General features: G+C 55.0%; 2 protein-coding genes across 11 annotated transcripts in view; both read right to left on the reverse strand.

Moving 5' to 3' along the window:
* Positions 1 to 5,148: 5,148 nt before the first annotated feature.
* Positions 5,149 to 16,693, reverse strand: FXYD2 (FXYD domain containing ion transport regulator 2). Of its 5 annotated transcripts, XM_057553010.1 has the most exons (8): positions 15,962 to 16,693; positions 13,500 to 13,539; positions 9,694 to 9,787; positions 7,667 to 7,705; positions 7,401 to 7,475; positions 5,901 to 5,937; positions 5,708 to 5,738; positions 5,149 to 5,427 (listed from the first exon to the last, which is right to left on the reverse strand). In XM_057553010.1, exons 1-7 carry the CDS (start codon positions 16,153 to 16,155, stop codon positions 5,714 to 5,716), a joined length of 504 nt encoding a protein of 167 aa, XP_057408993.1. In that variant the 5' UTR covers positions 16,156 to 16,693; the 3' UTR covers positions 5,149 to 5,427; positions 5,708 to 5,713. The 5 variants fall into 5 exon arrangements, with proteins under 5 accessions (XP_057408993.1, XP_007196638.1, XP_007196637.1 ...); XM_007196576.3 differs by lacking the exon at positions 13,500 to 13,539 and having other exon boundaries at positions 15,962 to 16,033; XM_007196575.3 differs by lacking the exons at positions 13,500 to 13,539; positions 15,962 to 16,693 and adding an exon at positions 10,744 to 11,893.
* Positions 16,694 to 21,927: 5,234 nt separating this feature from the next.
* Positions 21,928 to 27,012, reverse strand: part of FXYD6 (FXYD domain containing ion transport regulator 6) — a 32,619-nt gene continuing 27,534 nt past the window's right edge. For all 6 annotated transcript variants that reach the window (XM_057553012.1, XM_007196571.2, XM_007196570.2 and 3 more), the window contains 5 exons: positions 26,856 to 26,930; positions 26,209 to 26,245; positions 25,368 to 25,417; positions 24,775 to 24,825; positions 21,928 to 23,171 (listed from right to left, as the gene is read on the reverse strand). In XM_057553012.1, coding sequence (XP_057408995.1) covers positions 24,797 to 24,825; positions 25,368 to 25,417; positions 26,209 to 26,245; positions 26,856 to 26,930 — 191 coding nt within the window. In that variant the 3' untranslated portion in view covers positions 21,928 to 23,171; positions 24,775 to 24,796. The remainder of the gene's footprint in view (positions 23,172 to 24,774; positions 24,826 to 25,367; positions 25,418 to 26,208; positions 26,246 to 26,855; positions 26,931 to 27,012) is intronic.

Here is a 27,012-nt window from a genome sequence, read left to right on the forward strand (position 1 = left end):
CCCTGCCGCCTGGTCCGTCTGGCTCTTCCCCTGTTCCAACGCGCACACGCACAAATGCACATGCATGTACACAGACACTCACACAATCTCTCGCACACCCAACACACACACAGAAAGCTTTTCCACAGACCCTTCCTGATCCCAGCACAGTAGCCATAGACCACCCTCCACTGGTCTCAAGGGAGCGGGGGAGCCCATGGCCAAGCTGGCAGAGGGCCCAGGGGGCGGGACCTCTCAGGATGGGCCAGGCCAATGATGTTTTCCCCACTGTGGCCCAAAGGGTGCTGAGGAGGGTCTGGGGCTGAGGGTGGACTCAGGAGCCCCTGCCTCCTGGCCGTAAACAGTGTCCTGAGAAGAATGCACTGAACGGTAAAACATTATGGTCAAGGGCTGGGATGCCTGCAGGGGTCCAGGGAAAGACAGCAGCATCCAGTGTGAGCACTGGGAGAACATTCGAGAAAGTAATCACAGCAGCCACTGGTCACCGAGGACTGGTCAGGAGCAGGAACTCCATGAGTCAGACATTGTTTCTCCATTTTGGGAAACTGAGGCTGAGGGGGGACTTGCCCACAGTCCCATAGTCCACAGTTGGCCAAGCCAGGGCTCACATCCGGGCCGGCTGATTCCAAAGCCTCTGATCTTAACTGTGATGCCAGGGACAAAATGCCGGCTGTCACTGGGACAGGACCCTGGTAGCCCCCTCCCCATCCACGCTCCATGAGCGCTGCCCAGCAGACACACTACCCAGCCACCTGCCCAGACTGCAACGCCCAGCAGCTCTCCCTGCCCCCTGAGAAGCAGGGAAGTGGTAGGTCCAGCTGTGGGTAATCACTCATTCATTCCTCTGGTCAGCCAGTCATGTGCTCAGTCAACAGCAAACATTTATTGGGTAAACCATCAGACGCCACCCCCGCCCTCATGTGGCTTGTAGGCCGTGCAGACAGACATAAAGGGATGGTCAGAATGCCAGGAGTTACGGGGTCCCCAGCAGGTCCCCTGGGAGGAGGGGTCAGGAAGGGTCTAGGAGTAGCCGAGGCCCAGCGGGGCTCATCCCACTCATGCTCGGGCGGGCGTCTGAGGGCTGAGGCCACGCCCTGATGATGTGACCCACTGCGTCAGGAGCAGATGGTCCACGGACATGAGACCTGAAATATTACTTCGGCAGGGGTGGTGGGCACTCAGCTCCCGTGCAGGCTGGGTTGGCACAGCTGTGTTACTGATTGATAGGCCTTTCAGGAAACAAAGGCCACGAGAGAATTCAACACGCTCCTGGCTCTGGGCCAGGCTAGCCTCATCTCCTTTGCTTTGTCAAGTGTGTCTTTTTGTCTGCCTTCATTACTTGCTGGGCGCCTCTGTTTTAACTACTAGGAGGGAGCGAGTGTATATTTGTGTGTGTGTGTGTGTGTGTGCACGTGCACAGGCGCACACCCAGCCTCCCTGAGCGCTGCTCTTCTGGGGGCAGGAGGTAACAAGGGGACCAGCTACAGGTCCCCACTTACCCCTTCCCAGAACCCCTTGACTTTGAAGCCAACGCCTGGAATTTTTGTCTTGTGTTTGCTTTTCCCAAAGCCAAGTTCAGAGGCAGCCGAGGGCCATCGCACGGTCCCACAGTGGGCTGAAGGCAAAGCTGGCAGTGAGGCCAGTTCCCCACCGTCCCCAGCACGGACGGCACTGAGCTGCAGGCGAGGTTCTGGGGCCTTGAGCTGCTGCCCCAGCCTGGAACTGCCCCTCTTCTACGCCCACTCCGCCACCTCACCTGGGGAATTCCTCTTGGTGACACCAAGGAAGGCCTTCAGGGAAGCAACAGAGAATTTCTTGAAAAGGGAACCGAGTTTAAGAGCTCTGGAGACCAGCAGCAGCCAGGAGCACCCCAGGGCCTGGGGAGGGGTGTTGGGGGATCACGCAGGTTCAGGGCAGGCAGCCTCATAAGCCCCCAAAATAAGCTGCTGAATCAGAGCCTGGGGAGCCGCCACCCCACATGCAGTGGGTTCGAGTGCCTTTCAGGTAGGAGGCCCTTCCATACCTGGGAAAACCCCTCACCCTGGTTTCTGTGGCCACCTCCTTAGGTCCCCCCAACCCCCAGTGTCAAGCTGAGGTCATGGGCACCAAGGTCCCAAGTTCTAAACAGGATCTCTTCCCAAGCCCTCAGTCACTCAACTGCAGACGACATTGAGTGTCCCCAGTGTGGGAGGGGGAGACCGAGGCCAAGGGGAGGGTTTCCTCTAAGGCTGGGTCCCTCGGGCGCCACACTGGCTCTCCCAGCCCAGCCCCGGGCTCCGCGCTGCCCTCCCAAGGCCCTGGAGTGGGGCTGCTGTGGGCCTGGCCCCAAGCCCAGGCCCGATCCATCTTCTCAGCCAGAGACTCACTGCGACGACAGGACAAGGCCGGGCGGCCACGGCATTGGCCTCTGATCTCCCCTGGCCGAGTGTTCGTCGGGAGGACGATGAAGAATGAACGCCTGGCAAGGAGCGGGTCACTGCCGCCAGGAGGCCCTGCTGAATTGCAGTTCAGACCTCAGCTGCCTGGGGCCGCGGATCAACAGGGAGGCCATTAATCTCTCCGGCAGGGATGAGAGCGGGGAGGGCCTGGGGGAAGACTCAGCACCCCCCTCTGCCCTGGGCCCCTCTTCAGCTCAGCACGCCCACTCCCTTGGGTGAGATAGGACCAGTGGGGTTGCTGGGGGGGGCGGGGCTGGTCTTGGGGCCGCCCTCTCCTTGCCCACCTCTCTCCAGGTCCTGCTCATGACGCTGATTAACTCAGACTATGTGGGTGGAGGTCTCATGATCACCCTAAGGTGAGGAAGATGTGCAGATCACAGAGGGTCTCTCCCTTCCAGGAGGAGTGAGGAGGGCTCGAGATCCCACAGCCAAGAATTATCCCAGAGCAGGGCAAGTGATACACCTGAGGGGTGTGCAGACAGAATGAGAAGAGCTCAGGGCTTTCCTGGGAAACCAGAGCCCCTGGCAGACCGGGAGCCCCCTCCTCCCAGCAAAAGGTTCCACCAGCCCTTAGACTGAGTTGAAAACCTGTTTGAAAGGGATTTGGAGTAAGACACATGCTCCTTCTGGTGGTGACAAAGGGAATTGCATCCCCTCAGACTAAGGCTGCTTTTGTTGCTGTTGTGTGATTAGAAGTAATTCATTCAATCACTTCCCAGCCTTGGTTGTTATTTGTGACTTAATTTGTGTATGAATTGTGGAAAATCCCAAAGTGAAGTGAAAGTTCAGTAGCTCCCGGTCCATGTGACCTTAATGGAGTGGGAAGGGAAAGTGTTGATGAGGGCTCTGAATGTCACCTGGATCTGTGGTTTCCGGCACTGGCTGCTCTGCTGGGAGCTGGTTAAGCATCACCTGGCATGGGCCCACCCCAAGGTTAATATTTGATAGTTCTGGAGGGAATGCTGGGTACCTAGTGCTTTGAACAGCACCCCAGGTTCTCCAGGGTGACAGTCTGGAACCCGGTGGAGCCTCACGGTTCACAAGGACAGAGGGCTTGCAGCAGGGGCAGAGGCCGAAATGACTCACTCAGGACAATTTCCCTCCAAAGCAGCTGGAACTGCCCTCTGAGTTGGCAGCTCAGGGCCTGTGTATGGAACCTTCTAGAAACGTGACTCCTCTCCAAGGCGCTTACTTCTCCTCAGGCGGGCCGCAGGCCTGGAATACCCCTCTTCCCATTCACCTTGCTGCTACATCCAAGAAGCTTCAGGAGCCCCCCTCCTCCCGAAAGCCCCGCTGGCTGGCCCTGTCCCATTCCCGTTCATTTCTCCCACTGTTGTGGATGGCTCCAGTGTCTTGTGTATGGAAATACTGAATTCTATTTAGGGGTTTGGCCTCTCAGGATTTATTTGTCATGGGTGAGCCCACATTCGGAGCAGGGTGTCACAAAGACCTTGGCTCTGAGTTGTAAGAATCAGGCTTTCCCCTCTGTGTCTCCCTGGAGCTTCTCCTCCCAGACCACGGGGTCAGTGAGAAGGACTCTGAAATGGGGGGGGGGGGGCAGAGACCTGGGTTGTAGCTCTGGCTCCGACACAGGCTGGCAGTGTCACCTGGACAAGTCACTGCCTTTCTCGGGACCTCAGTTTCCCTTGCTGAAAATTGAGGATTGTTTATTTTGCTCTCTAGGGGCCTTTGGTGCTCAAGCATTCTGTGAGTCTGTGAGGGTTGGTGGTCCAGGCAACAGTGGATTAAGACAAAGAGCTCAATTCTCAAGCAGAATGCTGCCTACCCTGCCTCTGGTCCCCAGACACGCCCTCCCTGTTCGTTTTAAGCTCTGCTAACTTGCTGCAGTCTCGGGTTCCCAGGCCAGGCCCGCCTCCTTCCCGGGCTGCTCCCAGACCCAGATGAGTGCACTGGACACTAGGTGGTGCCAGGATCCCACCATCCCATCCAGCCTCGCGCAGAGGCCTCTGCAGGGAAGGGGGAGAGGGAAGAGGGGCTCCTGCCAGGGGGCAGAAACTGCCCCAGGGGAGCAGGGTGCTGGGCTGCCAGGGGGCCACAGGCATCAGGAAGTCAGGCACTGGCGGCAGGGCCAGCCTGACACCATTCTGGGTTGAAGTTGTCCTGGGTGAGTGCCTGCCAGAATGGACAGGGGGCAGGAGGAAACGGTTAACAAGGGGCCCACCCTCACCGTCCACTTTCTGGCCCCTGGCCCTGGGGTTAACCAAGTCAGCACCCAAATAGGTGGATGAGCTTAGGTCCAGCTGAGGCCCCCTGGCCCCACGAGTGGAAAGGGGGTGGCCGGAGCTTAGCACCAGGGTCAGGAAGGGGATAGGAAGAGAGCGTGTGCTGAGGCCCCCGCCCGGACCCCTAGACCCACCCATCCTGGCACGTTGGTGCACCTGGGGAAATGGCAGAGCACATAATATGGTCACAAACAGCTACAACGCTGGCAGCCCAGGGCATGGCTGCAGCTTCTCCCACTGGAGAGCTCCAACAGCCCCACCCAGGGCCTGGGACGATGACCAGGCAGCTCCAACAGACCCAGCGGCTTTGAACCTGTGACCTTCGCCTGCCTGGCTTTCTCTTTGCCTGGCATTTGGAAGGCAGGCTGAGCCCTCTGTCCCTGGGGTCCTTGGCATCGCTAGGAAAGTCCTAGAGGGGATGATACTGAACTTCTTGCTGAAGTAGGCATGGGCACCTGAGCGAATAATTGAAAAACAAGGGACCAGGCTGTATTGACTCTGACTTGGAGGAGAGGATGGTGGCAGTTACAGGAGAGAAGGAGGGAGGGAGGCAGGCCAGGGAAGGAGCCGTCTCTGAGGCCGGCTTTATTATTAGCACGGGGTGGGAGGAGGCGATGCCCACCCAGGGGTCATGCGGAACCCGGGGCTTCCTTCAGCCCGAGGGCCTGGCAGTCCCAGGGACAAAGACCTATAGCTCAGGGAGGGCTTCCCAAGCGGCCCCGGTGCAATGGTGGACACGGCTGGCTCTGCAAAGACAAAGACAGGATTGGGGCTGTGAGGGGGCAGAGGTCGGGACTCTCATTTCGTTCCTTATTCATCTTACCTCTCTCTGGCGTGTCTCGGCAGCCTCCCTTGGCTACACATGCCACGCCAGGCACTGGGCCATCGTTTAAAAACACATGAGGGTGACAGACGCCTGGCTGATGGATGAAAGACCCTGAAGTCCTTCCCAGCTCGTCCCCACCTCTTCCTTATTATCCACAGCCATCCCGGGCCACCACCCTTGCCCGCCCCTCGCAAACCTACCTCTCATTACAGCTCATCTTCGTGAACTTGCCTGGGATGGAGGAAAGCAGACAGGTAAGTTGGGGGGGGACGGTGAGTTCAGGGGCCCCTGAAGTTGTAGACCCTCCTCACAGGCCTCAGTAAGCGAACTCCTCAACCTGCTCCTCCCGCCCCTGCCCCGCCCACCCCATCAGTCACCCAGGCAGGCACTCACCGGTGCTTCTTCCTGCCCCCGCAGCGGAATCGTCTGCCTTAAAGAGAGAAAGGGGGTTAGTTTTCCAAGGAGACCCTCTCTGCCCTGGAGGACTCAGCTCTGTATTCCCTCCTCCCTCCCACCAGCCTGTACCGCTTGGTGTCTGCCTTGGAGGCCACAGTTGACTGTCTCTATATATAGGGCTGCACCATAAGCATTCAGAAGCCCAAGTCAGTCAATTGGTCAGTCAACAAACATTTACTGCACTGGCTCCGTGGGGGACTGTGAGGGCACTGAGAGTGGTGCTGAGCCTGGGCCATGGTGGTGCCCCCCTGCGTGGTGCTGGGCATGCAGAAGCTGCTCAATAAGCTCTTGGAGAAGAATGGCAGGAAGTCCAGAGCCAAGACTCCTGCTCCTGCCCATCTGCCTTCCACCTCCTAGGTGCTCAACACTGCCACCAGGGAGCCTCCAGGGGAATCAGGGAGACTGGCCACGTCTGCAAAGCGCAGCCGTCAGGAGGGGGGGCACCACCCATGGATGTGTTAGAATCCCAGGACATGGAGGTGTATCTGCTACATTCTCTCTCTTCTTTTCATTGGTGTGTTTCTGTGTATGTTTCTTCTGGTTGCACCTGAACAAGTCCACGAGCATTTATTAAGCTCCTGCTGTGTGCCTGCTGGGGCTGGAGACAGGACCCTTTTCTCCCCTAGAACACCCCATGCCTATGCTGGATCCTTCTGAGTGCTTTCTTGGCTGCTGTGTCTTTGGCTGCCAGCCCTAACCTATTGAGGCAAGTGGGATCATCCCCATTTAACAGATGAGCCAACTAAGGCCCAGAGAGTAGGGGATCCATGGTAAACTAACAGGGGTTCCTAAGGCCTCTGGCTACCAGGCACGGTTGCCTTCCGGCAGCAGGCAGAGGGTTGGAGGGGGGGCGGTGGGTTGCGGCTGAACCCGCTCTGCTTCCGATTCAGCTACGGAACCTCAGGCAGCTTGCTGCCCCTATCAGGGTGGGTCTGGTTTTTCATCTGCAAAATGGTGACATTGGTGGCCATCCCTCAGTGTTGCCAAGAGGATTAAATGGGCCGAGATGTAGCTCAAGCCAAGAAAGCGTCCAGATCTGGGGGAGGGGGTGTCCAGTGGAGGCTGGTTCCCTCCCTTGGCCTGGCTCCACGTGCACTGGAGCTTCCCAGGGCCACTGGAAGCCAGCTCTCCCATCTCCACAGCCTTCCCCCCAGCATCCACTGGAGGGTGCACGGGAGGAGGAAGGAACCTCCTGGGTGGCCTGAGGACCAAGCAGTGAGGCATCCAAGACTCCTCTTTCCATCAAGGTGGCCATCCGTCTCCACGTCCTGCGTGGGGGAGGGGAGGGGATCCGAGAAACTCACTTCCGCCTTCCGGGATCTGGGAAGGGGGTGAGAGGGCTCTTCCCTCCAACCCGACCTGGGAAGCCAGTGTGCTCAGTGGCTTTGAGATGTGTCCCCATCAGCACCCCACTTCCCACACGAAGCCCCCACTTACTGAGGATGATGATAAGCCCCACGATGAAGGCCAGGGCAGCGAAGATCAGGCCCCCGTTGCGGACAGTCTCATAGTCTGAGAGAGGAGAGGGCAAGGAAGTGGGATGAGTGATCCCAGACCCCTCCCTGCAGCCAACCTGGCAGCAGCCCTACAGTAACTGGCGAAGGTGGGGACACGTAACCCAGGGCTGGGAGAGGCCAGGAACCGGGGTTAACATGGGGGGCGGCGCTCAGGCAGGGTGGGGAGGAGGGGCCCACCAGGCTCACCATAGGAGAATGGGTCCACGTCCTCCTTGGGGCTGCCACCTGAGGAGAGAGCCAGAAGTGGGTGAGGGGTGAGTCACTGACCGTGGTGTGTTTCAGCCACAGAAACAGTGGAACTCCCATCCTTCCCATCCCAGCACCCCTAGGGGTCCAAGGGGGCCAGGCGAGGCTGGTGGAGAGACATCCAGAAGCGGGGGCTGCTGTGTCTGCTAACGCCACTGCCCCACTGCCCTAGATGGCTTCCGACAACCGGCTTGGGACCAAATACCGTGCCTCCAAAGCAGGGACCCACGATGCCTGTGGAGGCCTCTGGCACCTCTGGGAGGGGCTGGTTCCTTCCTCTCCTTGCTTCATACAAAAGTAAGAAAAGGCCAACAGAGGCATCTCCCGTAAGACTCACCAGCAACCTCTCTCCGTATGACTAATCAACTACAAGGTACTTAGCAAGTATTTGTGAAGTGAATGGATGAATCAGTAAATAAATAGAACCTTAACGTTCACTGAACAGAAGGAGGAAACTGAGGCCCAGTTTGAAGACTTGTCTAAAGTCCCAATAAAAGGTGGAGGCGGAACTGGGTCTTGGACCCATGTTTCTAGATTCTTCTCTCCTACGTTGCTGTTCTTAGGGGGAAGCAAATTTATTTCAGAAACATTAATATATTGTGCTTATCATGTGCCAGGCTGAGGCTAACAAAGCAGTAGCTCATTTAGCCATTGTAACAACTCTATGAGGCATTAATATTCTTCCAATATAATCCATGAGAAGACGGAGGCACAGAAGGGCAAAGCAACTCACCCACAGTCACACAGCTAGAAAAGGGTCGAGCTGGGAATGAACCCAGTCAATTGGTTGTTAAGAATCTGGGTGCTTAACCCCTTTGCTGTGCTGCCTGTCACATGGTCAGGAGGAAGGAGACATTTCAAGGCCAAGTGGTTCGGTCCGGTCTCCAGCCCCGAACAGATATGGCTCTGCTTCCGGCCCTGTAAACTGAGCGTACTCACTGTTGGGCAGCTGGAGGGTACCTGGCCAGAGCTTTTCTGCCACGGCTAGGGGTGGCCCCTTTTCTCTGCCCTACTTGAGCCCCTTCTTGGCACTAGGGAAGCAGTGCCCAAGGTCAAAGGAACGCACCAGTTGGCACCTCCCAGGCTGTGCTGAACTGTGCCCTGGGCCGTGGGGCCCGGTGAGCCCAACTGTCCTGGCGGTACACCCCCCCGAGGCCAGGAGAGAACAGGCTAGAAGGGGTCTGCTCCTGGGCCTGGAGGGCCTGAGGCCAAGGGAGCCAGGTGGGGCCCAGGCACCCGTCACCATGCAGAAGGCCTCCGAAGTTGTCTCCCCAGATTTGGTTCAGGTCTTGTTCAAGGTCACATGGGGCATTAATGTCAGAGCCATGAGCAAACTCAGCTCCCCTCAGCATACCAGGGACCCGTCTCCTCCCTGACCACCTCGTCTTGAGCCATTGGATGAGCCAACCCTCACCCAAAGCCCTCATCTTTTCTAGATCTGGCTCTAGGACCACCACAGACAACAGAAGGCCCGCTGGATTCCAGGCCTGATCACCCTCGTTCGCAGGATGACTTCTGGGTGCGTGTCCTGAACTTGGGGGCTCTCACCCCAAAGCCAGCCTCAGAAGGCTGAGCAGAGGGGCCCACTCCTGCCCCAGCCAGCCTGACCCCCATCCGCCTCCTGCTCTGAGCTTAGAGAGTCCCAGAGATACATGGAACCAGGACAGATGCATGCCAGAAAGTCAAGATGGAAGCTCACCGCTCCCCACCCCCCAGCAGCTCCTACTTGGCACCCAAGGTTCCGCCATTCAAGCTAGATTTCTTAGGAGTTAAGGCGGGATCCTCTTTTAAAAGCAAATTTTCTTAGCGGGAAGGCTGGCATGGGATGAGGCAGGGGCGGTGGGTACTCTTGGAAGGCAGGAGTGCCAGGAGACGGAAGAGTGGGGTCCTGCTCACCCTCCAAAGATGGTCCGAGGCACCTAATGCTTCACACGCACACACACGCACACACGCACACGCACACTCACCGTCATCTGTCGACAGTCCTGCCATGTCCCCCCGCAGACCGGGCACGTCCCACTGCCCTCTTCCCGCTGCCTCTGCTTCGGGGACAGTGCCTGGCTGTGGGGTGGCCAGAGATGGGGGGGGGCATTAAACATTAACAGTGCCAGGTAATATTTACCCTGGTCACAAGAAAGGCCCTGGCGTGGATAGCGGGGCTCCTGCTGAGGCATGAGGAGCTGCAGGGGCAGCAGGGGCAGGGAGGAGCTGGCCGGCTTTCCAAACCCTCCCCAAGGAAATTTCCAGAGAGAAGTGCTGGGGACAGATCAGCCGTGGTGTCCTTCCCCCAGCCGGAGAGTTCACGGCTGGGGCTGTGACAATGGGGAAGTGGGAGTTTCGAAATATATTCCGTGTATACTACAGCCTGGGGGGCAAGGTCGGGGGTCCCATGGAAGCCCCTGACCCTAGCAGCTGCCCACCTCACCCACCGCTATGGAGATCACTGTTTCGGCTGATGTGTCTTGTCTGGCACTCGAGGCTCCTCTGCGGTGGTCCCAGGGTACCCGGCCCCTCCCGCCTCACAGCCCACCTGAGCCCCCCATGCACGTTCACACCTCCAGGCCTTCGCTGCCTGGGAACGCCCTTTCCTCTGCTATCTTCTTCATCCAGCCAGGCTGCATCTAACAGCTCACAGCTCAGCCAGTGTCATCCCTAACCAACCCCTCGTCTCCTGCAGCCTCTGGCACTTTCCTTCTCCAGCCATGAAGCACAGCTTCCGTGCCAGTTTCCCCCTGTTACACGGTAGGCTCCCTCGGGAGGGACTAAGCCCTGCCACAGGGAGAGCGCCTTGTTTTCATGATTTGCAAATCACGTTCCTATTAGTTCCTTGCACTTTGTGTTATTTCCCCATTTTACAGATGAGGCATCTGAGGCACAGAGAGGGTAGGGCCCTGGCTCAAGGGCACACAGCGGTGAGAGGCAAGTTGGAGACTGAGAGCCACACCCTCAGCTTTAGGAATCAGGAAATTTCCCACACTTCCAAGGCCTCCTCCCCCCTCTACTGTGGCCCTATTCACCTTGGGGACCGCAGCGCTGGGTACTCCATGGATGCTCATATTCCTGGCTGAGTTCTAATCAATCGAATTGGCCTCCAGAAGAGGCTGATGCTCAATTGTAGCCAAAGGGCCAAGGTCAGCAGTCAGTGTCCAACAGGGGTGGGTTAGTCCTTCAAAAGGACTCCATCTATTAATCTTCCTGGAGCAGTGGCAAGGGATCAACGTTTGAGTTCACTTCCTGGCTCCTCCACTTGCTAAGTATATGGGCTCTGTCAAGTTACTTAACCTCTGTGTGCCTCAGTCTCCTCATCCGTAGAATGGGTTGTGATGAGGAGAAAGTGAGATAATGCGTTAAAGGGTGTGGCAGGGGGCCTGGTACACAGTAAGTGTCATTATTGTTACTGTCATACACTGTCAGATCCAGAAAAGCCAACCACCTTCCAGCAAAATGAACATGAGGGTGAGATGGAAAGAGGAAATGTCACGGCCTGCAGACCAGGAGCCGAGACACCCATTCAGCTCTTCTGCTTTCAGGGCCAAGTGATGAATATTCATGAAAATACAACAGAGCTAACATTTGGTAGGGGCTGAGCATGTGTCAAGTTCTTGCATGCATTGTCCTGCTGAATGCACGTTTGCTCCATTCCACAGATAAAGAAACTGAGCTGGTCATTGACTCCACAATGACCCTGAAGCTGGCCAGGGCAGCGCCATGATCCCCACTGGGCAGCCCAGGAAGACTGAGGGCAGGGAGGTTGAGGAACTTGCCTGAAACACCCAGTCAGGGACAAAATCAGGGCTAGAAAGCCCCCGTGGCTGTACTCCCAAAACTCCTGGGGCCCTCCACACAGACACTGGTACCTCCTTATTATACATTATCTTGGTATCTTAGTACCTTTTGTCTATCTTTGTAAGCCACTGTGGATTCTTTCTGGAGTATAAAAATAGGTGGAAAGTTGATAGATATATAGATAGATCGATAGATTGATGAATGACTATGATAGATGATGAAGATGATAGATGGATAGATAGGTAGATAGATAGGAGATGATAGAAGACAAGAGAAATAGGGAAAGCAAATCAATAGCTGCGTTTTTAACTCTATATGCAAGGCACTGTTCTAAACACATTACAAAAATTAACTCATTTAATCATCACAACAACTCTATGAGGCAAGGAAGGCATTATTATCATCCCCATTTTATAGATGAAGAAACTGAGGTACAGAGAAGTAAAATAACTTGCCAGAGGTCAGGCAGCTACGAAGTGGGGGAACCAAGCTCTGAACCCAGCAGTCTGGCTTCAGAGTTCCTGCAGATGGACACACAGACAGATGGACACACAGACAGAAAGGGGGCTGCTGCACAAGTTGCCTTCCCAGCTCTTGCAGCTCAGAGATGCTGGGAGCAGAGATGACGGCACGCCCAGGACCCGGACCGAGATGCCCTTGTTTACAAATCCTGCCTCTCCTCGTTTCTGCTTTTTCCGTACTCCTGGGGAGCTGGGGGTGCACTTGAAAGTGATGGGGTGGACACCTGTGTCAGAGTCTGAGAAGGTGGGGGGGTGGGGTTCAGGGGACTCACCCAGGTACCACCTGTCCATGGCAGGAGCTGCTGGCTGTTTCCTCAGTGGAAGAGAAAGTTATGAGGTGCTAGTGACCCAGGGCCTGGATGGGAAGAGTGGCCCTCCCTCCCTCCACACCCCAGCCGAGCCCACGGGCAGGAAGAGACAAAGGCAGGGAGGAGGGACTGGCAAGGGAGCCCTCATCTCGTGCCTGCCTGCCTGCTGGGGCAGGCTGGGCCAGGATCCACGTGAGAGTGGGGGAGATTCTCTGACCTCCAAGGTGACCTGAGGAAGGGGGAAGCTGTGAGCCACAGCAAACAGTGGGAGCGGGAAGGCAGAGCACTGGGGAGAGATGCCACAGCCAGCAGCCTCCGTGCAGCCCAAGGTGCCTGCAAAGGTCACCAGGAGCCAGGAGGGCACTGGCCGGGGGCACAGCCAGTGGAATCAGAGCCCTTGCTCTCCACCTGCCCCTGAGGCAGTTGAGGGAGACACTCAGGGGCACGTGTGTGTCCCCCGGAGCCTTTACTCAGCGACACCTCACTCCTCCAGCCCAGTCAGGCCTTGGCCCTGATGATCCTGCCTCGAGGGCTTGTTCTCAAGCTAGGAGTCCCCTGGGACTGGGCAGAACTGCAGCAGGTCCTTGGAAGCTGCCCTGAGTGGGGAGGGAATGTTTCCAGGCCATGGCCCGGGGCCCGAGGCACCAGCTGCAGCCTCCTGTGTCACCCCGGGACCTGGGCAGAGATGGGGAGCTGCTGGGGCTGGGAGCGGGAGCCGGCGTGTGACCCATCCTTCCTCAGCTGGGACCTGCCACTTAGCCCCCAGTGACTTACCTGAGGCTATGATGTCAGATCCGCCCAGCGGCCCAGCAGGAGCTACCAGCAGCTTAGTGAGGCCTCTGAGGGCTGCCGGTTGATGCCGCAGTGCGGGGTGAACAGAAGACAGCACTTCCAGTGGGAAGGCAGGTCTGGAGGGCCAGCCTCCCAGCTGGAGCCAGGAGCCAACAGTGGGAGAGGGAAGGCAGAGCAGCCCCTACCCTGGCTCAGCCAAGACCCTGTTCCCTGGCCACTGAGGCCCCCTGACAGGGCCTGGAGCAAGGCTGCAATAAGCACTCTGACCAAGGGGGAAGGGGGAGGATGGGATGAACTGGGAGACTGGGATTGACACATATACACTATTAATACTATGTATAAAATAGACAGCCAATGAGAACCTACTGTATAGCACAGGGAACTCTGCTCAATGCTCTGTGGTGACCTAAATGGGAAGGAAATCCAAAAAAGAGGGGATATATGTATACGTATAGCTGATTCACTTTGCTGTACAGTATAAGCTAACACAATATTGTAAAGCAACTATACTTCAATAAAAAACAGTAAAATATAAGTGGCCACAGAGAAAGAAAAAAAAAAAAAAGCAGTCTGTGTGGCTCACTTGGGACCACAGGATCTTCCTCAGGTCCCTTCCTTGTGGGTCGCCCTGCGCAGCCATCCCAACACAGACACTGAAAAGCAGGGTCTGGGAGGTGCTGGTCTGGCCCCAGACACTGACCCTTGGCCCTGGTCAGATGACACCCTCCACTCGGTCCCTCCTTAGCAAAGCTTCCTGCCCTGAGGGGGTGACCCATGACACCCCCTCAGAGCTGCCCGGGCTGGGAAACACTCTGGAAATAGAGACAGGCAGGCCTGGAGGGGGTTGTCTGACTGGGCTGAGATCTGTCCCGGGGGGCCACCCACCCCAGCAGACAGCCCTGCCTCCAGGCTCCTCGTCCCTTCCCCACGAGGCAGGGGCCCACCTGCCCAGGGACCCAGCTTCTCACAAGACCAGGCCTAGTCACATGTTCCCAAGTGGAAATCTGCGTGCTTAAGGCCCAGAGCGCCAAGCAGACATTCCCCAGGCTGGGCACTTGGAGAAGTTCCTAAATCTTGGGGCTAGATGGGCCTTTAGTCCCAGTCTAGTTACCCAGTCCAAAAATGTCAGTGGTCTCAAGAGTGGAGACCTCAGCCAGAAATACCCCCATCACACACACATACACATACACACACACACACACTCCCAGACACTAACGCTCTGAAGAAAGACATCTCCATCCCAAACGGAGACCCTGCATCATAGACTAACTAGAAAGGGCCTCCAAGGTCATCCCACCCAACGCCCTCACTTCACTAAGGGTTCCTTCTGAGGGCTCAGAGTGTAAGCCAAAGCCCTTTCTGTGTCCTAGAAGCCCATCTTTATCTGGCTTCTAGATAAAGGTCTGACCTCTCTGACCTTGTCTCCAATGACTTCCCTGCCTCTTCTCTCCACTCCAGCAATACTGGTCTCCTTTATGGTCCTCTAATCCTCCAGACACGCTCCTGCCTCAGGACCTTCACACTGGCTATTTCCCTCTTCCTGAAGCCTCTTCCTCCAGAGAACTTCCTGGCTGAATTTGCTCAGGTCATTCTTCAAAGACTGATTCCAAAGACCCTTCCTTGCATCCCCACCTAATATTTACACACCCACTCTGCAACATTTCAAATTCGGGGTTTTTTTTGTAGCACTTATTATATCTGATTAAATACATATTTTCCTTATCTTGCTTCTCATTTCTCTCCTAACTAAAACTTAAGCTCCAGGAGAGCAAGGAGTTTTGTTGGTTCTGTTCATTCCTAGATCCCCAGTGCCTAGAACAGGGCCTGGCACTTAGTGGATCCCTAGTTTTGTTACATGAATGAATTAGTTCCAGAGGTGAAATAATTTTGCCAGCTGCACAGACAGACCCACAACTTGCCTAATGTAGCCTCTTCCCATGAAATCACCTGTAATAAGTAGCAAGCACTAGTTTGTCCCCACGGAGAGACAGCAAGTGGCCAGCACACCCCACCCCCAGCCGACAGCTTCCCCAGAGTCCTTCCTGGGGAGTTCCCCGGCCCCGGTCCTCTGTTCCCCTCCAGCGCTTCACCTGGAGCCCTGCAGCAATTTTCATAAAAGTGTTAATTTGTCCGTTCAGGGGAAGCCAGATGTTAAGAGTCAAGGAGGTCCTGCCCCTCTCACCTCACCCACACCCAAGTCCTTCCTTGTCCTGACTGAGGTCATCAGCCTGGCTGACCCTGGGGACAGGGAGCCCCCCCCCTCAGAGACAGCCTACAGCCTTCCAGGGAGGCCCTGGCTCCTTCAACCTGGATCATGGCCATGATCCCCCGGAGAGAAGCCCAGGGAAGCCTCCCCCCACGCCTCTCTGCGCGCAGCACAGGGGTCCCTTGCAGACAGATGCACCCACGCTTAAATCCTGTTGCATCCTGACTCCTTACTACGGATTGCGTGATGCTGGGGAAGGTTACCTCTCCGAGTCCTCTTCTCCCATCTATAAAATGGGATGATAGCACCTACCTTGCAGGGCTGTCGCAGGAATAGATGTGACGTACGTAGAAGGCCTGGCCAAGAGGGTCCTAATAAGTGCCAGCTTCACTACCCTCACCCTGAGCTGGCCCTCCAGGAGACAAGGACACTTGTGGTAATCCCTTCCCTGGGCTCAGTCGCCAGTGGGGTGATCTTTAAAGCAGGCTCTTGGCGCACCTTTCTGTCCCTGACCCTCAGCATGATCTCTGCCAGCCAACCACCCACCTGGCATCCCCAGCCTTCCCTTCCTCCCCCGAAACCCCATGCACAATGGCTGTTCCCTGCTGGCATCTGGCCCTACCTCTTGTTCTTCCAGTCTTTTCTGGGACATGGGGGCAACTGGGGTGGGAGCACCGCTCTTCCATCCTGGAAAGACCACAAGGCAAAGACCCCCAACCCCTCCTCCTTTGTCTGTCGTTCCAGGCTAGAGCCAAAGAGGGGCAACTCTGCTGTTTTCCCCAAGACCCAGAAATCAAGGAGCAGTTTGGGAGGCATGGAGAGACAGTCCCAGCTTCCAGACCCCTCCTTCAGTGCTGCCTGTCCAGAGGCACGGTGTCCTCAGTTGCCGGTCCTCAGCCTCTCCTGTCTCCCCCCACCCCGCCCCGAGCAGGCCTCCTTTGTCTCCCGACTCCTCAGCCTTGGGCAAACGTCTGGGGTGGTCATGGTTGGGCTGGTGGGGTAGGGAGTTAACAGACTGGGACGTCGGCTGAGCTTTGTCTCCCTGGTGCTCAAGAGCCAGCAACGAGGCAAAGGCCCTCATCACCAGTCTCCTCGAGACGGGATCCTCCAGATCCACCTGCCCTGGGTGTGGGGGGCTGCACAGCAGAGCGCACAGCCTCGGACTCCAGGCCCCCAGCCAGTCCTCCTGCTGTTGGCTCACAGCTGGAGAGAAGCCAGAAGCCCCTAGAAAGCCCCGATCCCCGGCTCAGGTCCGTCTTCAGCTGCATGGCATGCGTGGTCACTCATCAGGGAAGGTGGTGACTCTCAGGCCCCATCTGTGTTGCCCAGATGTCCCGAACCCCAAGGAACGCTGGCTCCTGTCTCCTGCTGTGACTGTGGATGCCAGGGTCCCTGGGGTCTTATAAGGCAGGGCTGGGAGGGGGTGGGCCCTGGAGGGTCCATTCCTTAATTGTTGGCTTCAAGGATGGCGCAAGCCATGGGGCACACAGGTCCTGGGAGCTGCCAAAGGGCAATGTACTCAGAGTCAAGGTCGCCCAGGTCTTTCTGCTCCCTGAGCAGGCAGGAGATGGGGACGTCCTCTTCTGTTTCTACAGCTGGTGACAAGGGCAAACCCGTTTGACCCACCTCTCCCACAGTGAATACCCTGGAGAGAAATGCATTCTTGACTTTTCTAAGAAGTCACGTCTGGGCTTGAACTAGAACGGAGGCTGTTTCTCTCCAGCTGCAGCCCTTCTCCTTCCAGTAACCACATCCCTCCTTACCTCTGAAAAGCAGGTCCCGACTCAATACCTCCAGGAAGACATCCAGGATCAAGCCTACCCCTTGCTTCTCCTGCCCTTCCTCCATGACAGTCTGGATTCCACTGACATGGCCCAAATGGCTCACATCTGGCTTTGTAATAATCATCTTTGGCGTTTATTTCACAAGACTACCAAGTCTATTCTGGCTTTTTCGAGGACACAGATCATGAGGTCTGTTAAATGTCTGTCTTCACTGAGTCTGGTGCCCATCTCTGCTCACTTGATAACAATTCCATCCATTTTATGGTTCTTGATTGTTCCAAAGAACTCTTGCCTGTTTGATCTGCTTCGTTCCATTTTATGGTTCTTGATTGTTCCAAAGAACTCTTGCCTGTTTGATCTGCTTCGTTCCATTTTATGGTTCTTGATTGTTCCAAAGAACTCTTGCCTGTTTGATCTGCTTCGTTCCATCCAATGACTTAGTCAAGCAAGTTTTGTGATACCCATCTTACAGAAGAGGAATCTCCCATGGTGTGTGGACAAGTCAAAACTTGAACCCCAGTCTAAAAGACAGAAGGGGAACTCTGCTATCAAGGAAAGAGCACATAAGGAACTGGATGGTAATATAAATATTAACAACGTGGACAAAAAAATGTTGCCTGCCATATTTTAGTAAACAATGAATGTCGCCCACCGTCAAACCATCGGCCACTGCCAGCGACAGTGCACCCTGAGGGGAATATAGGGTGAAGAAAAACAGGATACTGGCCCTAGGCAGTTAAGATGAATATCAAAGGAATAATGTCGATGAGCCCAGACTCATGCGTCTCCCCATACATAGAAAGGCACTAAAATCCTTAACTTGGGATGCCTGGTTTTTGTGATTAGTAGTAATCTTTTCATGTTTAGCTGTACATGGATTTTTTTGTTAGTTTGTTTGTTTTTCAGTTAAAAACTCCTATATATCCTGGCTTCTCCCTTACCTCTTTGGAAGAGTTCCGCAGAGCTATCTGAGAGGCTGTCTCCCAGACCATAGTCCTCAGTAATACCCCCGAATAACACATAATTCTCAACTTTTAGGTTGCGTGTTATTGTCGACAATAACATAATCTCTACATGTAAAATTTTCAGTGTTTTTATGTCCATTGTGTCACTCTGACCCTGTGAGGTACCAGGAAAGATATTGATAGGCCCATTGGACAGCTGAGGAAACCAAGGCTCTCAGGGTTACACAGGAGCCCAGCTTACCCCATGGCTAGGAAGGACTTCATTTTGCAGAGAAGGAAACTGACAAAGATGCTGGGGTCTGCCCCAGATCACACAGCTAGAGGGAACACGAGGGAATGTCCTGAGCCTCTTTCTGTTCCACCAGGCCACCTCCAAGCCTGGCTGGGAGGCAGGAACCCACTCTTCTGGATGGTGCAGGGGGTCCACCGCCTGGCAGCCCCTAACACCCCAAGTCCTTCAGGATACCTGATCGCGCCATCACCTGCTCTGCGATCCCTGCCTTGGAAAGTGCCCCACTATTGTGCAACCAGGCACGGGGCTGGGGCTGGGGCTGGCTCTATAAAATCAGCAGCCGGTTGGCTTGAGCTGGCTGATTCTGGCCCCCTGGAGTTCGACTGTGACAGCAATGAATCACATTAATGGTGAGAGGTGGCCGCTCTCCCTCTCTGTGGCCTAGAGATAGGTATTTCCAAGGCTCCTCCCCTGGCTCAGGCAAACACACCTGACCTACCCCCCACCATCTGTCTCACTCTCTCTGGGCCCAGGGTGAAGCAGAACAACCAGGGACAAGGTTGGGTGAACCAGACAGAGCTGGACAGCTCTCCCACCCGGGCTCTGCCAGCCACCCCTGCCAGCCCATGATCCTGGGGAGGGTAGAACCCGCCTCCCTGCAAGAAGAGAAGGAGCCCGGTGACCTTGGGGTGTGCTTCAGCCTGGAATCCCCCTCACCCACCCCTCTCTCCCTGCTGCTTGCACTGTGCCTCTGACTCTCTTCCAAGAACAATTTGGCAAGTTCCTATGCACAACCTGCAAAAAAAAAAAGGGATGGGGAGGGCCACAGCCCAGGGGGACCCAGAAGGCAGACTGACCTTTTTTTATGTGGTGTTAAGTAGCACAAAGAGCTCATGCAAATAGACTTGAAAATCTTTGGCGTGGAATTCATGGGGAGGTGGGGAGTAGGGGGAGCAGCCGGGAGGTGAAGTGTGCAGGACACCTGAGATCTCTGTCTGAGACCCTTCTGGAAACTGGCCCAGCACGACAGCTTTCCCGTTCAACCGAGTTACTTTTGCTATATTCAACCAAATCACAAATATAAGTTGCGTGCCTAGAGGCTGAGTGGACAGACGCGGTGCTGCCTGCATGGAGTGCTGGTCCAGAAGGAAGACACACATTAAGCAGTGATCCATGCCTGGATTCTGGATTCTTCTGCCCTGGCCCTGCAGTGCTAGACCAAAGAGGAAGAAGCAGTTCATCCATTGGCTGGGAGGTGAGGGGGTTCGCAATTCAGGCCCGGACACTTAGGTCATTCTGGGTGGGTTCTCAGAGTCCATGTTGCCTAGGGGATCCCATCTGCTGGTTATTTTCCCTCACCTTGAACACTTCCAGTGACCGGGAGCTCACTCCAGTTTTGGATCACCATAGCCTGGGAACTAAGCACTCACTCACAATAGGCCAAGTTTTGCCTCCTGCTCACATCCACCTGATGGGCCTGGGTCCTCTCCTCTGTGGCAGAGGGTCAGTGGCACTGGCTTGGAGCTGGATGGGCCTGGGCTAGACCCTGGCTTTGCCACCAGCAGTGCAACCTCAGGCAAGATCCACCAAGCCTCAGTTTCCTCATCTGTAAAATAGGGATGCCATCATACAGAGTTGTGAGTTCTGAATGAGTTGGTACATGTGAAGACCTCAGCCCAGTGTTTGGCACACAGTAAGTGCTTGATAAATGTTAGCTGCATTCATTCATTCGTTATTGTTATTATTTTGATCATCAGTTTCTTTACATTTCTTGTTTCCAGACCACTCACCTCCCACAGGACTCTCCTCAGAGCACAGTTCAGCTAGTTTATGCCCTGAAGGGACCGCCAGGCTCCAGAAGCAGCCTCACCAGCCCAAACGATCCTCTTCCTCTATCTGGATACCAGCCTCCTGAAGAAGGAAGCCAGGCCACGTGTGTACTATAAAGAACTCTGGAGACAGACAGCCTGGGCTCAGCTCCTAGCTCCTCTATCTGCCAGCCGTGTGGCCCTAGACCAGTCACAAATTTATCAGAGAGAATCTAAAATGTGAATATCTAGCTCAGAGATCATGCTGGATTACCAGGAGGAAAAATAGGTAGGTTCTCAGAGTCTGTCAGAGTAGGGATAACCATTTTCTGTCTATGCTAGAGATGAGAACTACCATTCTCTATTATTAACATAATTATTATGAGAAAAATCAGAACCTCCCCACTGGACTTCCTTACACTTATTTTTGTAGTTTAATGTTTTCTTTTCAATAATGAATGTGGGGAGGTACCCACCAACTTCTGTGTACCTGGGGCCTCTAAGGATCTTCATCCAGCCTTTCTCTGAAATTGCTGCAAAGCCTACAAATTCCCTGACACATAGTGAGTGTTCCATGACTGGGGGGTCATTAGCTTATTCCCAAAGTTTAAGCATGACCAGAGATGTTTTAACCACCATGATCTCTGGGTTGACAATGCTGAGCTTGATCTCAACTATAAGCCTCAGTCTTTTCAAGGACCTGGGGGACTGAGGGCACAAGCAGTGGAGAAGGAGGACAGGCAACACGGATGTCCCAGGAGTGGCCAGGGGGGAGTGGCTGGACCCCCAAGTCCCTCAGGACCCATGCCTTGTGAGCCTGCAGCTCCAAACAACTCAAAGAATCTAGGCAGACCCTATGAAGACTTTTTTGAGAACGTAAGGTGTTGCAGGCATTCTTAGGTCAGAATAAGACATAGTCCTTGCCCTCTAGGATTTGGGTCTCACGATAAAGACACATAAAACACGTAGAGGTGGGGGCCACACATGGGCGTCCTCCAAGGGAATCAGCTCACAGCTGTATTTGTTTGCCCAACAGTACTTTTTAAAAAGCTGAATTGGAATGTCTTTGGGAGGATGCTCTAGGTGACCCCAGGTCCCTATGCCCCCCATTTGTTGTGTCACTACCAGATGGACATTATCCAACGGGCCTCTACAGTTGGGATCCAAGGCACAGAGCATTAAACATGAAGATAAAGGCAGGAACCAGTGTGACTGGAGCACAGAAAGAAGGGACTCATCTACTTTAAGTCCAAGAAGGCTTCACAGAGGAGGGGGTACTTGGGTTTAGAGAAAGATGAAAGGGTAAAAGGGCTTTGATCATAACCCAAGTAACCTACCCACACCCCTCTTTGTTAAGTCCTTAGGTAGTGGCCCCAGACTTGACCAAAGGGACAGGTGAGAACTTTTCCTTCCAGGCCAGCAAGCCCTCGGTCAAGCCATCGTGATTCCCTTCTCTCCAGGGCATGTGGGAGGCACAGGTCCAGCTATGGGGTGGAGCCTGAACCCACTGACCAGGGGTGGAAGCAGGAGGAGGATGGGGTGAGGAGGAGGGGTGCGGGTAAAAGAGGGGAGAGGAAGGGGAGGCACGAGGAGAAGCAGGGGAGGAGCTAAGTGGTCAAGCAGTGGAAATAAACACATCCCCAGAAATAAACACACCCCCGGAAATAAAACACCTCCCGGCTGGCCCTGCAGCTGTCACCTCCTCCTTCTGACCAAGGACACGGTCCCTTTAGCCCTTCAAGCACCACAGGCCCTACAAATATTCAGGTTCTTTCACAGAAAGGAAAGCAGCTCAGAGCCACTAGGAAACAAGTGGTATTTTATTCCTTTCGTCGTTGTTGAGGAGCGATCACGACACAGAGAACAGCAGTCCTGGTCACAGCGGCACGGTTTGGTTAGTTTCCACGAGAACACGATGAGTGGGAGGGGCGGGGTCTGATTTTCCACTCTCTTCACGAGCTTCGACCTCGTGCCGTTCCCCCTGCAGCAGGGCTGCGCGGAGCCCTGCCGGGTCCCTAACCCGCAGCACAGCCGCTGCACTTGCCGTTCTGGCCAGTGACAGGCGAGCAGAGGGTGCAGGCGCCCCCGCTGCTGCCTGGCCAATGGGACGTGGACAGAGAAGCAAAGGACCCCTGCTCTCCCAGCTGCCCCTCCCCAGAGCACTGGCCCCAGCTGAATGCACCCCTTCAGCCATCACCTGCCAGAGCCCCAGGTCAGGGACAGGAGTCTGAGTCCAGACGAGCTGGGCTAGAGATGGGCGTCTTGGGAGCAGGGAAGGCTGGAGAAGGGGGTAGGGTTCCAGAGCCCACGGGGTTATTGCTGAGAAGATATGCAAGGGGCATGTTCCCCAGAGGCGGAGTGAGGTGGGGCAGATGGGCACCAGGGAAGGGGTGTAGCTGCCCAAGGGCAAAGCGGGCTCATCAGCTCCTTGCTGGGAACCTCCCACTGCCAAGGGACCTCAGAACAGAGCTGGTCCAGGGACAAATGTGGAAGCAAGGTTCTTATAAAAGGAGTGAAGACGGGCCATGTAGAAGGATCACGAAGGTGATGTAAACCTTCCCAAGTCCCAAGCCAATCAGAGACTCCCGCCCGTGCCCAACCCCTCCATCCACCCCTAAATCAAGAGAAGGAACTGGTCTCTTAGGGACAAAGCAGACTCCCAGGAGTGGAAGGTGATGGGGCCATGGATAGCAGAGACGAGCTGACAGCCACATGGCTGAGCTCCTGCCCAGGAAAGTGGGGCCAGGTTCACTAAAATACAGTGTCATCCACGAACAAGCAGCCACGAAGACCACAGTCATCAGACACACACACACACACACACACACACACAGACACACGTCACAGGAGGTGGACAAGACCACAGGCTGCAGAGGGGCAGGGGTTGCATCATTAAGTTGAGGACAGGTGTCGAGGGGTTGGGGAGAGGGCGGGGGACACACAAGTTCTTGGCTTCTCCTGGGGAAAGATCTGTTGCTGAAGTGGCCGGTTTTCTTAAGCATCAGCATTTGCATCTAAAGGTTCAAGCAGCTGCCTTCAGGTTCTGGAGGTTGAAGTGAGAGAGAATTTAAATTAAAACGAAACTCTGGCTTCCTTTCAAAACTCTTTACCTGCTCGTCGTCTCCCAGCCATTAATTAGGACAGACCCTCTGCCCACGGAAATTCCCACGATGAGACCCACTCTAAGTGCCTTGTTCTCAGTAAATCAAGGATGACAAGCCTGAGAAGCAGGGCCAGGAGATGAAGGTGGAGGAGGGTGTGGAGCTCAGGAGAGGGGCTCTCTCAGGGGGATGGAACCTGGGAGATGTGGAAAGGAAATTGTTAAACCCGGGGCTTCTATCTCAGGACAGCTCCAAGAATTGCCCACAGCCCTGAGACTCAGGAAAACAGGGTTTCCGAGGAAGTTCTAGTAAAAAAAAAAAAAAAAAGACAACTGCTGGCTCAAGGCTCTCTCCCTGGAGCCTTCCCACACTGCTCCCCAGATTCCGAGCTGCCAGCTGCCATGACATAGACAGAACACCGAGCTGCAGCTGGGATGCCTGCCTCCTGGATTGGATCTATGGCCACGTCAAACTGAGGCATCCTTAACCTTCCCGAGGCCCAGCTAGAAGATAGGAGGTAATGAGCCCCGCTCTGCCCACCCTTAGGAAAGAATTCAAATGCTCCACAAGTACCCTGTGTTATTACCATGATGGTAAAAGCTGGTGTATCAGGCATTTTACATCCAGAAATCTCCTTTAACTTACGATTTAGGATAAAGTACATCCCTTATTTGTGTGGAAAAGAAGGCAGAAGTGAGCTGATAGAAGACTGATCCCCGCCACGCCCCAGTATATGCCAGGGTATGTCATAAAGGGAGACGGGCAGGAGCAGAGGGGTGTAGTGAAATGCAGCACTCAACTACAAAGCCCTGAGCTCGAGTTCCAGCCTGTTACTTACTATATGTATGGCTACTCTCTCTGACCTCAGTTTCTTCATCTATAAAATGGGGCTAAACCCTACCTGTCCTTCTTACACCTTCTGGCAGGCTTGAGTGAGTTTGTGTTTGTGGCAGCATTTTGAAAACTGTAAAGCATTTAAGTTATTACTTTCCTGCATTACTGTTGATATAATGAACAATGGACACGGATACTAAATAGAACGAAAAACAGTGCCCCTTAACATCAAGAACTGATAATGCTGGTATGGGGGGGGGGTCATATACTATTCTCCCTACTTTTGTGTAGGGTTGGAAAGTTTAAAAATAAACTGTTAACTTTAAAAAGCGGCCTGAAGGTACTCTCTGAATCATCACTGAAAGCCATTGTCTTTATGCTACCTTGATATTAGGAGTATTTCGTTGACTCTAATTCTCTCCCAAGTCATGCCCACGTGGTAGCTAGGATGGCCCCCTATCAACTTGACCGCTGGCTTGTATGGAAGCTCTATTTCCCGACTGTTCATTCTGTGTGTGTGTGTGGTACACCTGGGAGGTTTCAATCCGTCTGTCTCATCACCCTTCAGACACGAGCCTCGTCAGAGCACAGCTCATAATAAAAGCTGTGCGCGTTGCAAAAGCTAGCCCAATTCTTCCCTGATGACTCCTCGGCCAGACTTCAGTCAGAACAGTGATGGTGACAGGAGGATGCAGTTAGACAGCATCTTACCTTTGTGCCTGAGGGCTGCACTTCAGTTCTCTGCTTTCTGGGGCTCCGTTGCTGGAAAGAGAACCAGAATGGAGGGTAGTGAATGAACCCCTCACCCCAGCGGGCCACCCCCTGCAGCAGCCGTGACTGTGCCTGTCTCTGGGGGAGCCTGACCCGCACAGCAAAGGTGACTCATGTGGATTTCGAGTCAGACAGACCTGGGGCAGATCCTTGTCCTGTTATTCGCCTGTTAGAGAACCTGGCACGTTCCTTAACTTTTCTGAGTCCCTTGGTTGTAAAATGTGCAGAGTGATGCCTACTTCATGGGGCTGTGCGCCCATTAAATGAGAAGTGAAGCACTTTGTATCATGCCAAACACTAAGCGGATTCCCTGTAAATAGCAGCCGTCAGGAGCAGCAGCCTGTTGGTGGAGGTGAGGGAGTGATGCAGAGCAGAGGCCCTGGGGACCCCCCACTCTGGCACTATGGAAGCATGTCTGACCGGCCAGCTCTCAAGAGACGACGGCACCTGGCAACCGTCCCCCACCCTCAAGCTGTAGGAGAACCCTTGCCCATTACCTCCATCCCACCTGGGTGGGTGGTCCTGACACTTACCATTTGCAGTGACGAGGTTCTCCACCTGGGCCTCCTCGTCCCCTGGAGCCCTGCAAGAGGATGAAAGGCAAGCCCGTCAGACGTCTCCAGGGTAAACCCAGAAAGCATCGCCACTCACCTTGCCCTCACTCTCCAGGGCCCTGGGATCCATCTCCTCCAAGTCATGGTGGATCATTCTCCACCATGGGGCTCATGGGGCGGGGGAGGCCAGGGCCAAAGGGGATGTAGTCAGGGGAACTTACAGGCACCCTTCAGTGTCGGCCCCTGAGAGAGCTAAGTACTGGGAAGGGATGGCCTAGGGCTGCATGGGGCATCGGGTTGTGTCCTGCCACAGACTTTGGACTCCTGAGGTCAGCGCTGCCCTGGGTCACCATGGTGGGCTAATGGGTTGTGCCCTTAGGTGGAGGTAGAGGGTGGGTGAAAGGAAGCCCAAGATTCCACAAAGCTCAAAGAACTTCCTGAGCAGGTGACCACAGGGCAGTGTCACAAGTCCTGAAGAGAGGAGACAGATCTCAAGAGAAGCCTGGTGGCCCTCTGTTTCCCTCCTCCCAAGCGCAACTCAAGGGCCTCCAGACAAGGATCCAGCATCTTCTCCCCCTTCCCCCACCCCACACATACATCAGAAAAAAGAAGGATGGGCTAACCCTTGGTGTTTTGACCTCTCCTTTGCCGCAAAGGCTGGCTGACAATCCTCAAAACTTCTACCTCTACCCCAACACACACAGCCTGTTTCTGAGACAAGAATCCCAAAGCACACTCATTTGGGGTCACACACCACAGGCCCCTCCCTGTCCCCTCTTAGTGTCATCACCCCAGATGTCCACAGCCATGGCATCCTTACCGCGGCTTCTGGTTAAAAGTGCACTTGCATCTGCGACCTGAAAGGCAAAGAAACCATCCAAGGTCAATGTCCTGGCTTAGCCACAGCAGGGCCGCCCGGTGAGTCTGTGGGACTGTGCGAACAGCAGCCCCGACTCCTGGGCACTGCACGGTTTGCACAGCTGCGTGCAGCGATCCCTGGTTGGAGCAGGGCTCTTCGGAGGCCAGGGTTCAACCGTCAGCAGCTTGGATGGCTACAGCACCACCGTCTGCTTGACCATGTAAACGCAGACAGCTGCGTGCAGCCCAGGCTCATGAGGGGAAACACACGCAGGGGCACGCCGCTCGGAGCACTCTAAGGACAGCCCCTGTCCCCTCTCCTGTGACTCCCCCACCCGCGCCCGGATGGGTACAGCACCGGGACAGCCACCTCCGCCCCTTCGTATCTGTGCTTGTTTTCATAGAGCACTGATTTTGTTCATTCTTCACTGTTTCACTGAGCACCTATTATGTGCCCAGCAGTGCACTAGGCCCTGGAGATAACTAGGAAGACAGACAGGCTCCTTCCCTCTCCAGGAAAGAGAACCGCCAGTCTTTTACACCGTTTGCCACTCACTTCACAGCTGCAGACGTAGCCCTTAGAGTGAACAAAGGAACAAACAAACTTACTTAGGATAAGCAGGATCCCCACAGAGAAGAGGACCACAGCAAACACCAATCCCCCGATCCTCAGGGTCTGGTAGTCTGCCAACGGAACAAGAGTGAGAGATGGAAGAGGGGAAGGGCCAGGGAGAGCGTGTCCATCCCTCCCCTGGATGGGGCTGTG

The sequence above is a fragment of the Balaenoptera acutorostrata genome, chromosome 9 (assembly GCF_949987535.1).
Source record: "Balaenoptera acutorostrata chromosome 9, mBalAcu1.1, whole genome shotgun sequence".
NCBI lineage: Eukaryota > Metazoa > Chordata > Mammalia > Artiodactyla > Balaenopteridae > Balaenoptera > Balaenoptera acutorostrata.

Bases quoted from the DNA above. Each gene is read 5' to 3' on its own strand.
- FXYD2 (XM_057553010.1), bottom strand. From the start codon at position 16,155: ATGCCTCCCAAACTGCTCCTTGATTTCTGGGTCTTGGGGAAAACAGCA. The intron at 7,706-9,693 runs GTGAGTGTGCGT...CTCTCTCCTCAG, and splicing joins AGGACTGTCGACAGATGACG to GTGGCAGCCCCAAGGAGGAC. The intron at 5,739-5,900 runs GTGAGTGCCTGC...CCTCCATCCCAG, and splicing joins GGGGGCAGGAAGAAGCACCG to GCAAGTTCACGAAGATGAGC.